This window comes from Mytilus galloprovincialis, chromosome 3 (assembly GCF_965363235.1).
Source record: "Mytilus galloprovincialis chromosome 3, xbMytGall1.hap1.1, whole genome shotgun sequence".
In the NCBI taxonomy this organism is placed as follows: domain Eukaryota; kingdom Metazoa; phylum Mollusca; class Bivalvia; order Mytilida; family Mytilidae; genus Mytilus; species Mytilus galloprovincialis.
Window position 1 is genome coordinate 94,124,680 of NC_134840.1, and position 14,608 is coordinate 94,139,287.

The following is a 14,608-nucleotide window of genomic DNA, read 5'->3' on the forward strand; positions in this document are numbered from 1 at the left end:
TCCCTTAGGTCAGTCAGAGGCCCCCCCCCCCCCCTTAGGAAAAGTTCTGGATCCGCCACTGCTGCTACATGTATGCATTAAGAATAAAATCTCATTTATTTAACTGTATCAGCGCCGTGTGACATATATAATTGTATTATATATATGTTACAGTAAATAGGTGAAATTAGGAATTACACGTAATTACTAAACATTTCAGAAAATACCTGTAATCACTAGTCAATTTAGTAATTACATGTATTTACTAGTTGTTTCAGTGATTACAGGTATTTACTGATTTTTTTGGTCATTTTTACAGCTATTTACTAACTTGTTATTTTTGTTTAAAAATTAAAGACATAATTCAAGATATCAATAAGAAAGTAAGGGGTAGGGATTTTTAGGGCTTACTGAAGTATTAAGGAGTATAAGGCACATTAAAAGTGCATACTCTTCAGTGTTTGTGAATTGAAACTGGAAAATGGTTGTTTTATAAGTTTTGAAACTCCCTAAAAATCATTTTGAGCATGCAAGACAATGATATCAATCCAATATTGAGAAAAACATTTTTGAGAAATTTATAGGCAACTTAGCCAGCTATATTTTAAGATAGACATTATATTATGGCAAACTTGGTTAAATGATCTTGATAATTCTTAAAATCTCATAATTTTGTTATATTAAAATCTCCATCAGGCATACTCTGCATATCAACTTGGCCAATAACATGAGTTAAATTCCTTTTACAAAATAGGTTTAACTACGACTTCTTTTGTCAGACATTTGCGATGAAGCTGACATTCTTTACAAACAAATTTATATAAATTGATGGCGTTAAGAGTCACATTTTCTTATTTCCGTGTTTTTATGAGTTCTTCAAGACCTCCAAACTTAAACTTATATACCTCCAACAAAATTTTATCATCGTTTCTTCCTGTATAAGAATGATCTTTTTGTGGATTGAAAAAGTCAACTAAATGGTCCATCCATTTTGTTTTACTTTCAATGTTGACATTCTTTTCCTTTTTTTCGAGCCTGCGTTTTTTGTCGCAAAAACGAGACATAGCGAACCAACCTAATAATTCCGTCGCCAGCGGCGTCCACAAATATTTGCTCTGTGGTTATATTTTTTTAAATTATCCTGGATTTCTACCAAACTTGAACAGAAGCTTCAGTTGTTTATGATCAAAAGATAAATTTCAAGAAGTAAATTTTGTAAAAATAAAATCAAGTTTTTCCGTATTTTACTTATAAAGGGACTTAGTTTTTATGCCAGTTAACATTACATTCACACTGTGGTTAAATTTTTTTAAATTTTAATAACTTTCTCAAAATATCCTGGATTTCTACCAAAATTAGACAAAAGCTTGTTTATGATCATAAGATAGTATCTAGAAATAAAGTTTGTAAAAATAACTATGCTTTTTCGTATATTACTTATTTAAACGGACTATTTTTTTTCAGTTAACATAACATACACTCTGCAGTTAAAGTTTAGATTTCATAAACCATCCTGAATTTTTAACAAATTTTGATAGACAGAACTAGTCAAAAGATAGTATCTAGAGGAAAATTATAAATATTTTTTTTCCTATTTTTGTTGGGCCTGTGACTCACAGCAAAAGTAGGCGAGACACTGGGTTCTGCAAAACCCTTAAAATTTTGATAGATGAATACTCACTGATTTTCTTATTAGTATTACCATAACTTTTGAACAGTTGACCATATTACAACATTGTTTTAACAGTTAGTAAATAGGTGTAAAAATTCATTTTAAAATCAGTAATTACTGGTAATTACTGGGCAGTTCTAGGAATTACTTGTATTTACTAAGTGCATCGGGAATAACATGTAATTCCTAAATTTTAGTAATTACATGTAATTCCTAATTTCACCTATTTACTGTAACATATATATCACGGTCTCTGTCAGATAATATGTTTTCGAATGTCATATAAATTCGTGACTATGCATGCTTTTTCAATGGAAATTGAGACGTCATAATGCATTCTAAATGATAACGATATCAATTAGATAAAACATGATACAATCTAACAAAATCAATCACATAGCTTTAAAATCAACAAAGTTTGGATTAAGGTTGTTTTTGAAATAATAAACCGTGGTGCAAGCCGGAAAAATAGCCACTGTACATAATAATTGTACTCAAACTTGTAATTCATTTTAAGGGTTTTTATTAGCGACGATTAATAACGTAGATTCCCACTGGCGGTTCCTGGATCGATATAGAAATAATAAACTTTTATATTGAACTATTGTATGTGACGTACGTCCCTCCCCCTCTTAAATGATACAAAAAATCTTTCGTTTAGTCATACCACATTCTTTCGACTAATGTCTGGTACCCGCAACTGTAAAACTGTGTTCTCAGCTCTATAGATAATCCAATAAATACCAGTCGAACACATTACATCAACGTCATCCGGGTATTTTCATTATCAGCGCAACCAGAACTCACTGAAGGTCGGTTGTGGTCTACGAACAAATTTTCGTCTAAAACTTTGGAAAATGTTATTATTTGATACTAATAATTCATCAACACAAACTTTACATCGTTTTCTTTTGTTTTTCAGATTCTGGTATTCCACGGGAAGCAGATTAACGGAAATTTTGCTGACATATTTGGGAGTTGCTAGTTCCCAGGCAAAACGCCAGATTTTCATTACCTCAGCAATCATTAGTCGTATGAAGTTTTTGCGCCTAGACAGTAAGTTTATTTTAAATAATTTTGAAGTTCATTATTTGTTAATTATTTTATTGAAACAGAAAGTTGGTGAGATGTCACAATATTGCGCCATACTGTACAGTCGTGTAACACGTGGGCAGATCATGAAATGGGATTGGCTGACACGTAGCAGACAGCAAGACCTTGTGAAAACATTATCTTACCTTGTGGAATAATACCGAGTTTCTAATATTTATTTCCAACTCACCTTATTGTGTTATTAAATATTTTGTTTGATTTATTACTTTTTCAACAATGTCCAGACTGGTTGATGTTTGGAAATTTAATATTATAATTGAGCTGTTTACTTCTGTACTTGAAACATGTATTACCTAATGGTAGTTATAAAATATTAAGTGGGAAACATGGGAAATGTCAACAATTTAATTCAAATGCCATTAATTTAATTATTGTTTTATAATCATATAATACTATTACTATAGTATAAGTAAAGTTCAAACAATTTTGACTGGCAACACAACCTTACCATGACTAAAATTATGTGTCCATATGGGAAACATAGAATTAAGTAAAAGGTACATTTTTATTTATTTCATGGAGTAGGATTGCTATACATCATGTCTCCTATCAAAAAATTACTTGTCAAGTATAGTTGGGTGTCATAAACAAGGATTCATGTTTCAGAGTCAGAAATGTACATCCTTTGGTTGTCTTTTTGAGCTAGCTTGCTTTAATGGTCAAATTTGGTGACTTGATCTAGTACTAATAGGCTCATAATTATTTCAATTATAAAACACCTTATTGATATCAAAGAGTAAGTTTTATTTTATTGTAGGTTAGTTACCAAGAACAGTTCTTTATTTTATCAAGGTTTTATATTATTATCAGGGGCCAGTGTGAAATTTCATTCCTTTGACATGGCAGAGTTATAAGTCAATTGCCCGTTTAGGCCAAGAGAAAAGCACTTTGAAATATACTTACAATCTTGACTTGTCTTTTTGTTAAGACTGGTTTGTTTACTGAGAGATGCTTTATTGCAAAATATTTTCAATTTGACAGCTGCATTATAAAATACTATTCGAACCTGTATCAATCCTCTCTCATTCCAGCTTTTGTGAAACAGATTTTCTTATTATTTTTTCAGGGCCATTGCCGTGGCACTCGAGAAGAATTGAACCACAAGAACACAATCGGACTATTAGTCACTTATTGAGTTTTATGAATTTCCAAAGATTTTGTTGTCATTTATATTATACGGGGAGTGGTAAAAACAGTATAAAAGATTTAATATCATTATGGCTAGTATCAACATCAACAGCGACATTAATGACCCGTTCTACCGTTATAAGATGCCTAGGATCATAGCCAAGGTAAAGAAACTGGATTGTATCATATTTTTCTAGGCTTTTTCGTGACCAAAACTTATCAATTAGGATCGTTACACCATATGTGCAACCAAAAAAATTTCTTGTGAAAAACGAGACCAATCAGGGATTGAATTTAGGACTGGCAATTTAAGCCCACAGCTTAAATTTTGTAGCCCACATATAAGGTCCTGTACATGAAAAGCAGAAATTAAAGTAGCCAACACCAAATTTTAGGGGCCATTGGCGAGTGCGCCTGCTAATTTCAAACCCTGCCATTTGCAATTGAGAAAATAAAGGTTTCAACTTATTTGTTTATTGTGATAATTCCAATCAAATTTATCCGTGTTGTAACTCTATTTCCCTTAAATACACTACAGAAAAAGAACGGAAATATAAGTATTATTAATATAAATATAATCAGAATTCAGTCATATTTACTTTGTATTATTATAAATAGAGGTCTTTGTTTCTGAATAAACAGCATATTGCAGATGTGAATGGCCAGACAGAAAAATGTTTTCAAATATTTAACAGTAATACTGTGCTACAATGTAAATTTTAACAACCAAAGAAGTACACAAATGAAAAAGTTTTTATGGAATTGATTCAAATGAATGTCTCATTATTGAAATTGAAATTGAAACACAAAATAGACCAGGATTAGTACATTTTGTAAGTCGAGTAGTGAGCATAACATAAGTAGTGTACACAAAATAAAATGAAGAAACAAGTTTTAAATTATAAAATTGAAAATTGAGCATTCTGTACTTAAAAAAATTATTTAAAAATAAAAATAAATTAAAAATTTGACTTCAATTATTGGATATCTGTTTTAGACCATTGAGTAATAGTTCCTTGAAGTGTCAGCACCAGAAATCAAATTGACTGAAGGAATTCAAAGAACCAATAAAAATATCTCAGTTAAAACCTTGTATTCTTTAGACATGCATGTACCATTGAATGAACTGGTACTGACTACTGAACGTCTAAAGATTTAATTGATAATTATTTTTTTGTTCAATATATTGTGTATTAAATTATTCATTTACATTTTCTATTTTGTAGGTCGAAGGGAAAGGGAATGGAATTAAAACAGTTATTGTCAACATGCCTGAAGTTGCAAAGGCTTTATCAAGACCACCAACATGTAAGTACAACATTTGATAAAAGTACGGGAGAAATAGTTTTTATACGCCCGTCAAAATTTTGACGGGATGTATTATGGTATACAAATGTCCTGTATCCGACCATCCGTCCGTCTGTCCGGCATAAACATGTCGCACCGTAACTTGAGAACGACTTATCCAAATTTCATGAAACTTAACATAGTTGTTTCTTATGATGGTCAAATGATCTGTATACTTTTGGTGAAAATAAGATTAAAACTTTTTGAGTTACGGCACTTTGTAACTAAAACAGGGGTGTGTTTTTTTCACATGTCGCACCGTATCTCAAAAACGATTCTTGATTATGGCTTAAAACTTTAAACACTTCTTAGTTATATTAATCTTAATATCTGTATACTTTTTGGTGATGATTCAAAATTTTAATTTTGAGTTATTGAGTATTTTGTAAAAAAGGGGGAGGGGTTTTTCACATGTCGCACCATATCTCAAAAACGATTTATGATTATTGCTTAAAACTTCACACATGTCTTTGTTATATTAATCTAAAGATCTGTATACTTTTTGGTGATGATTCAAAATTTCATTTTTGAGTTATTGAGTATTTTGTAAAAAAGGGGGAGGTTTTTTTTACATGTTGTGCCGTATCTCAAAAACAATTTATGATTATTGCTTAAAAATTTACACACCTCTTTGTTATATTAATCTAAAGATCTGTATACTTTTTGGTGATGATTCAAAACTTCATTTTGGAGTTATTGAGTATTTTGTTAAACAGGGGAGGTTTTTTTTACATGTCGTGCCGTATCTCAAAAATAATTTATGATTATTGCTTAAAACTTTACACACTTCCTTGTTATATTAATCTAAAGATCTGTATACTTTTTGGTTTTGATTCAAAATTTTATTTTAGTGATATTTAGTTTTTTGTAAAAAAAAAAAACAGGGTTGGGGGTTTCACATGTCCTGCTGTGTCTTAAAAATAATATATGGTTATTGCTTAAAACTTTCTCAAACTATTTATGATTATTGCATAAAACTTCCACACAAGACGTCGGGCGTATCATGCGCTCATGGCGCAGCTGTTTATTTTTTTTTTACAGCCTACAAATTGAAGTGAAAATAACAACTGAAAGAGTCGATAAAGGAAAGTTTTATTTTATTATTTTCATAGAGAATCTTAATATACATTGTATTATTAAATAATTCAGCACTCGAATTTGGTTGAGAACATATTTTCTGCTAGTAACTTGATAAGTTTCTCATGATCATCAAATAATTTAAAATGTTTGGCATTCATGATGTTGAATTTTGAATTAATCAAATTACAAACTCCATTTAAAAATGTGTTATTCATGTCAGTTTCAAATTTGTATTTCAGATACAACCAAATTTTTTGGATGTGAACTTGGCGCTCAAACTCAAGTTGATTTGAAAAATGACCGATTCATTGTTAATGGCTCACATGATTCTCCTAGACTTCAACAACTATTGGATATCTTTATTAAGAAGTTTGTCTTGTGTCCAGAATGCCATAATCCAGAAACTGTATTGGTATGTATCAGTAGATATTTCTTATGCACAATAACTCCCTGTAAAACATGTAAAAAGAATTGGAAATTAAAGTTGCAGGGCTTGATATTTAGAACTCTTACAAAAAATTGTTTGCTAAGAAATTTCTTATTTTTGAAAAGTATAAAAATGCCAATTATCAATATTCATTAGGGAAATATACTAACCAGTCACAGTTGGCTGATGCCATGATCCAACTGACCTCTCTTTGAGAAATATTACTCCAACTTAAGTAACTTTTTTTTTCATTCTGAAAACTGCTCTCTGTCAAAGTCTGTTTAACCTCTAGAAATTTAATGTTTGGAAAAGTATCGAAAAGTAAAATTATGTTTATTTCTGATCAACCAATTCAATACTTTGATATTAATTAGCCGTAAAATATAATACAGACTACAGCTATCCGATAAAAACATGCAAAATGGTAAAATAATAAATTTATTTAGTTTGTTGCAGGATTTAATTCTTTTTGTTTGTTTTAAGAGTAGGGGCTGAAAATATGACATTCTAATTTTGACCTTGTATCATGATGCAATCAACCTTAATATATATTTGTTTTTTCTTGTACCTTTCTAGAGTGTGTCCCAGAAGAAACAGACTATAGGACAAAGATGTATTGCCTGTGGTTACAATGGAATGGTTGATATGAGACATAAACTAACACCATTTATCATCAAGAATCCTCCAGATATGGTAAGCAAGAAATCTCTCGCGTGTTTTCATTCACCATCATGGGTTCAAAAATAGCACCACATACATAAGATTCTATTACGAAATATCTTTAGATAGCACCATTGTGCTATAAGGTATTATGGGGAACATGGTATCATCAGTACACAATAAGACTGCAACCTGAATAGCATTTAAACAGTCAGTTTGACAAAAAAATCACACCTTTATCATAAAAATATTCCAGATATAGTAAGACTTCACACTGCATACTATTTACACATTTGAGAGAATTTCACACCTTTTCAACAAGAATCCCTTAAACATGGTAAAACTACAATTGGAAAACTGTTTACATGTTTGTTTCTGACATTAATTATCATCTGATATGGAAATAATCCTCAAGATAGGAAATAGGATAGAAAGAACTAACTGAGAACTCATTTTATGGAGACTGATATATTGCCGATTTTTGTCATGAAGAATCTTTCAGATAAAAAATGTTATAAAAAATATTCACAACTTTCAGGGCTTTCCATTGAAGCCGGTAGCCGGCGGAAGTCCGCCATTTACTGTGGCTTCAAGTGCTGGCTACTTCACTGACAAAAATATAAATTCAAAAAGAAAAAAATATCTTTTTCAAATGTTTACAGGCAACCGAGAGACGTATTGTCGCGGTCACGATAAACAAGGATGAAAAGTCAGTGTTTACCTTGGGCTAAATATAGTTCACATGAATTCAGGTCACTGATTGGTTGTCTATTTAAAGTCCGAATGCATCGTTTATTTTCAAAGATAACAAGAGACGTTCCGGGGGTCATTGAACGATAACAATAGAAACGTTCCGATGGTCATTAGCTCGTTGGCTTTTAAAACGTGAAGACAATCAGATAGGATGACAATCTTATGTTATGGAATAATATCAGTCAAATTAAGAAAGTGTAGTTTCATATTGTTCAGAATCTAGAAAACAGTATGTTTTGAAGTTCATTTTTCAAAACCCACGTGGTGTTCAGAGAATCAAGGTCAAAAACGAAAGTAGAATATTGTCGACTCGACCTCAAATCAATGACATCTCCAAATGATTTTTTTATCCAATTTATTGAACAGTTTACAAAAAAAGAGAAAATCAGAGGATATATCAATTTTCTGTCAATGCTTGAGAAATAATTGTATGATTTAAGTACGCGTAACAGTCTTTAGTGAGAAAAGGGGGGTCATTTGTTTACAAATGCACGTAGTTATGCAAAATAAATCGATCAAGATTTCTAACAAACCGGATTATTAATAAATAAAACTCCTTTTATATAAGTAAATGAATTTTAAGCATAAGGTAATGAAAATAAAAAAAACTATAACATAAATAAAAAAAACGAAATTTATTCGTTCTTTAATTTCATACATAAAAAATGGTCATTTGAAAGATGAAATTAGGTGCCAGGAAATTGCGAGAATGCAGGATTTTGCTCTATTTATGCCAGACCCCCTGCCGTAAAGCTTCGCCGAACGCATGTTACAGCCGCCTATAATTTAGATTGAGCCTTCTACTTCAATTTTAAGGGAAAGCCCTGAACTTGAATGATTTTTTTTGACAATTATGCCTATTTAAGGATAAGATGATGTTTCTAACACACAAGCATTTTCTATCATTGACATATTGATTAAGTTTTTACCTACTGATGATAAAATCTTCATTACTTTTGTGCTTTACAATTACATGTTCATGTACAGATAATATTCTTGTCCTCTGACATTTGAAACAATATACTGAAATACGAAGAAAAAACTGCTGTAGTTAAAATGATGTTATATTTATTTATTGATATTTATAGGATCCAGCAGCAACTCCAACTAAAGCAAGTAAGAAAGAAAAGAAGAAGAGTAAAAAATCTGACAAGGAGAAAGATGATGATAGAGCAAGTCCAGAAGTTAATACTCAGGAACAAATGGCTGCTCAAAGAGCTAGTGGTGGCATCATCGATGCTCCAGTAATTAAGGTAAATTTAAAGCTTTTTACAATGTTGTCAGCTTAAAATAACAAGAACTGTACAACTGAAATTTTGCATTTTGTGCATTCACAATCTATCCTTTCTTTTCCAAATGCTGAGGCCAAAATAAAATATATGTCTGTCACAAATGTGCTACAATTAAGGTTTAAAAAATGTCAGCACTGGGAGGATTATTCAATTAAAGCTTCTTTAAAGGGATTAAATCATTTTGGGGTACAGGACCCTAACCAAACATGACATGTAACCGACTGCAAATCTGACAGGGAGTGCAAAAATAAAAAAAAAATAAAATAAAAAAAAATTAAAAAAAAAAAAAAAAAATTCCGACCTACCGACCCTGATTTATTTGCCTTGGAAGCAGGAAACAGACATATATTTTTTTTTTGGCCTGATATAAGACTATTACAAGTAAATCTTGCTTATTTTGTCGACACTTTTAACAATAGTCCTTTTTATAACTGGACAACACTTAATAAGGCTGGTAGCAGTATAGACATATATCTAAACAAGTTTCAACTTTGAAAAGAACATTGTTAAAATGATTAACATTAGGTCATTTAAGGACACTTTTGGTAAAGTACTTTTAAAAGGTTAGAATATATCTTTATTAAACATATAATCAATTAAGAATATTGTATTAAAAAATATACCTTCCTACCTATTATACAAATGATGAGACACTTATGTTGGATTCCCCTACATGAATCTGATGATTGAACTGTCAACTCTGATGTAAATATTTAGATAAAAAAATTACATACTTGCATATGTAAATAAGAAGATGTGGTAAAATTGTCAATGAGACCATCCACCAGAGTCTAAATGATGTAGATGTAAGCAATATATGTACAGATGTATATATTTAACTGCATAATATCTTGTGGGTACATGTAGGCTTTATAATGCAAATATGTTGTAATCACTTGAATGAAAAAATAAATTTCTTTATTTTAGAATCACGAGGAAGAGGATGATGAAGATTGGGGAGAAGACTTTAGTGAAGATGCTGTCAAACAGAGAATGGAGGAACTCAGTGAAGCTGCCAAACAAATGGCATTTACTGATGATCTGGAGAAAACTATTGAGGAAAGACTCAATATCTTTTATCATTTTGTGAAGGTAGGAATTAAACACACATATATAAATTCTAAAGAATACGAAGGTTAATGTTTATTGTTTATCATAGTTTGTGTAAATAGCATACTTCATGCCACAAAAGGAAAAATTTTGTTTCACTCTGAAAAAATAGATATTGGACTGGAGCATTAATCATGCACCTTAAAATTTTACTAGCAAGCAGAGTTCGCGAAGTCTTTTTTTCCCCTTGTGGTCCTTGAAGAAAATCTGCTGGTCGTCGCTATTAATACTAAAATTGTGTCAGTCCTATTCAAAATTTTGGTGGTAAAATCCTGAGGACCACCACTTTTCGCGAACTCTGAGTAAGTAGGGTTGCCATTTGATCTCCTCTCTTTAAACAACTGAAACACACTTCTAAGGTTTTTAGGGTGGTCTATTAATTTAACATATCAATGGTTAAAGAGGTTTATATGGAAAATCTTAGGCCATAAAAAAGAATAGGTTTGTTTGCCCAAACCCTACCTACCCAGAAAAAAGCTGCCTACTCAAATTCTTTTATTGTCCTGATTTGAAGAAGTTTTTTTTTTAATCAGATAGGCATGAAGACTTATTAACATCTGATACTTCAATTTCTTTAAAAAAAAAAAAAAAAAAAAAATGCCTATCTACCTACCCACTGTCTTAACCTTGGGTAGGGTTTGGGCAAACCAAAATATTTTTATTGTGGCCTTATGTATGATGACCCTTCTGAAAACGATTAAGTTGACAAGACTACAATGAATAAGACTTATTCATGTTATTGGTTGGTATTAATAAACACCATCAAATCATCTGAGAGCAATGTATTTATTTTAGGAACATATTTAACAATATGTAGTTGATAACTACTCTTCAATGAATGGAAAAAAAATCTTGTTTTATTTTAATTCAAAGTACTGACAGAAAGGGAAGAAAAGGTATACGAACTAATATAAATATAAAGCAATTGAAAGTATTTAATTTATAAATATCAACTAAACATTATCATTTATTTGTATTGTAGAATAAAATTAACAGCAGTGAGGGTGTTGTGGGAGCTATGAAGGATATCTTTAGTGAAGCAGAGAGACTAGAAGTTAAAGATAAGGCTACCATGGTTCTTGTTGAACTTCTATTGAATAACAAAATTATTCTACAACTGAAACAGTATAAAGTTTTGTTTCTCAAGGTATATAATATGTTTCAATAATTACATTAGATGTATGTTTCATTACAATACGTTATTCTGATTGGCTAACTGCACATCATGTGTTATTCCTTAAGCAGTTGTGTCACCCAATAAAACTTCTCATTCATAATGACACGAGGTCCCAAAATAAAGTGCACAGGTAAATGAAATAAAAACTTGATAAAAGGCGTGTTTTCATGATCCTATAGGTAAAAATGTAATTATAAGTATTGAATGCTTTTTTTTGTAACTTTATAGGGTTGTAAAAGCGTTGACCGTGCGCACATTTTAAATATGAAGCGCTTCCGCGCTTCATACAAAATGTACTTCGGTCAACGCTTTTACACCCCAATAAATTTACAAAAAAGAGCTTTCAATTCTTAAATATATACAGTGGAGTCTTGTAGAATTTTGTTACATGAAACATTTATTTTAATATCCATGGACTGTGTTAAGTGATGGTTCAGAGAATCACGGGGTTGGTCACATTAACATGAGAAAAAAAAATTGTTGAATGATTTAGACATTAAACAGAACAAAAATTTAGATAGTTCAAAGTAGCCATTAAATGTAGATGCTTTTCATATGTAAAAGTTTTTATAATTGCCTTTATGTACAAATCTCAAGACCATTCCTTATCAAAATATTAGTTAAAGCCATGCAGAGTTTGTATCTTGATATGTGATAAAACAAACAAGTCTACACTGGATAGAAGACACTATGACTATATTAATATTAATTTAAGTAATAATTGTTCAAGGAAATATGATGTTCAGTGGTAGATATTATGATTATATTAGAACCAGGACAAGAAACGAAAAAAATATGGTCCATTGCTAATAGTTAATTGTGGGTTTTTTTTTTCAGTTTTGTTATGAGAATGACAAAGCCCAGAAGTACTTACTGGGAGGATTAGAACAGTTAGTTGGTGTCCACAAAGATGATTTGTTACCCAAGATGCCACACATACTGAAGACATTGTATGATTTTGACATCCTTGATGAGAAGGTCCTAATTGATTGGGGAGACAAGGTAAGATGATTTGTTGATATTGAACATAATTATTTTCGAATTTAAATTGAAAAGATAGATATGTTTATCAACAGAAAGTTTTAAAACCTTTAATGTTATTGTGTCAGTTGCAATATCTTATTGAAATGAAATTATGACATACACTTAAGTGCAATAGCATAAGAAAATGGAATCAGTTTCTAGATACAAGTAAGATGCAAAACTGTAATGGAAAATTTTATTGTTTCAGGTTTCTAAAAAATATGTTGACAAGAAATTAGCAGAAGAAATCCACAACAAGTCTCAGCCATTCATCAGGTGGTTGAAAGAGGCGGAGGAAGAGGAAAGTGATAGTGACGAGGAGGATGAGGATGATGAAAATGTAGAGGTAAAAAAAAGTCAACTAAAACCAACAAGAATAGGACTATTAAGTGGTTGTTTTGTGCCCCATTAGATGAGTTCGACAAAATATATATTTTGATTAATTTTGAAACTACTGGTGTTGTATAATATAAGTGATTTAGCGCAGATTCATTTATTTTAATGGATACTAATATCTGTCTGTTGAGGGGAAGAGTATGTTTAATGGATATTTGATTTCATGATTTTGCATAAGTCTGCATATAAAGTATACATGAAATTATATTACTTGAATGAATATTCAATTTTTAATTTGTTTTTAGCCACACAATTTGTATCTCAAGAGTGGTAATGAAACCACAGAACAAAGAAGGATTCTTAAAGTTTAAACTTGTATGATCATGGTGGCAAAAGTATTCTCTTAAAATTTTTGAAAACAGTTGTAGCATGGCTCTTTTTTTATATAACTGATTCAGACCTTTGTTACTTGTTATCCTTTGCTGCCACTGAATGTGTGGACCCCCACAATCTCATCCATACCATTTATACTAACACGTAATTAGGTGACTGCTATTCAAAATATAAAAATGGATGCCAATATAGGAAGACTATATACACATTTTTAAATAAAAGTCACAGCTAACTTTTGACAATCATTTTAAACAGCACTGGTTAGTCCTAAAATAAAGTTTGCAAAGTCGTTTATTGCACCTATTGTTAATCCTATTGTCCTTATTATGTACTGTAAAATGCATTTATCTGTTAATATTACATTTCAAATTAGAGTTTAAATGTTAATCTTATGTGTTACAGGTTGTGTATTCCCATTCTGGTAAAGTTGGAGAAGTGAAAGAAGAAAAGAAAGTTGAACAAGAAGAAGACGACTTTGATATTGATGCTATTTAAGGGACACAACTGTGTGATGACTTGTAAATTGTAAAGGGAAACAACTTTAGATATCTTATAACCCAAACTCTTGTAGGATATTTTCTTGTGTAGATAAACATGTATTCAACAAATCAAAAATTGTATATTGGTCTTGATAAACCTGAAAGATTTATTATTTCTTTGTTATTGATAAGTGCTACATTAAGGATGTACTCCGGTGAGGTTTTGGAATTTGTGTCAAATGTTCGGACTCCTTGGTGTTTTTCCATACAATACAATGTAAAATATTTTGCCCCATTATTCCCTTTTATTTTTTCATATTAGACATAATAGCTCATGAAAGGTCATTTACCAAATTTTTGAAGATTCTTGATTTTCTTTTTATTGTTTTGAGACCCAAATAATACCAATGCAAATATAAGGTAAAAGTCCGAGTCAGCCTTTTCCAGCCATATTTTAAATCTCAAATATCTCGGAAAAGGAGGTCCATGACCTATCAATATTTTTAGCTTATCTTTATCCTTAATTGATGCTCTACCAGCTTATAGTATCAATTTTAATTTCTTAATTTCTTAATTTTTACCTAACCTCACCTAAGTACATCCTTAAACAGGTCTTGTATGGCCGAAATAGTTGCTACA

At 30.9% G+C, this 14,608-nt stretch overlaps 1 protein-coding gene across 1 annotated transcript; it reads left to right on the top strand.

Annotated features, from left to right (window-relative positions):
- Nucleotides 1-2,346: 2,346 nt before the first annotated feature.
- On the top strand, nucleotides 2,347-14,136 carry LOC143069429 (eukaryotic translation initiation factor 5-like). Its single transcript, XM_076244059.1, has 12 exons — nucleotides 2,347-2,463; nucleotides 2,574-2,707; nucleotides 3,831-4,056; nucleotides 5,119-5,200; nucleotides 6,559-6,731; nucleotides 7,323-7,439; nucleotides 9,248-9,412; nucleotides 10,379-10,543; nucleotides 11,544-11,708; nucleotides 12,576-12,740; nucleotides 12,970-13,107; nucleotides 13,893-14,136. Exons 3-12 carry the CDS (start codon nucleotides 3,982-3,984, stop codon nucleotides 13,983-13,985), a joined length of 1,338 nt encoding a protein of 445 aa, XP_076100174.1. The 5' UTR covers nucleotides 2,347-2,463; nucleotides 2,574-2,707; nucleotides 3,831-3,981; the 3' UTR covers nucleotides 13,986-14,136.
- Nucleotides 14,137-14,608: the final 472 nt, after the last annotated feature.

Coding starts and splice junctions, on each gene's coding strand:
- LOC143069429 (XM_076244059.1), top strand. CDS start 3,982: ATGGCTAGTATCAACATCAACAGCGACATTAATGACCCGTTCTACCGT. Junction 7,440..9,247: donor TCAAGAATCCTCCAGATATG/GTAAGCAAGAAA, acceptor TGATATTTATAG/GATCCAGCAGCAACTCCAAC. Junction 12,741..12,969: donor TAATTGATTGGGGAGACAAG/GTAAGATGATTT, acceptor TTATTGTTTCAG/GTTTCTAAAAAATATGTTGA.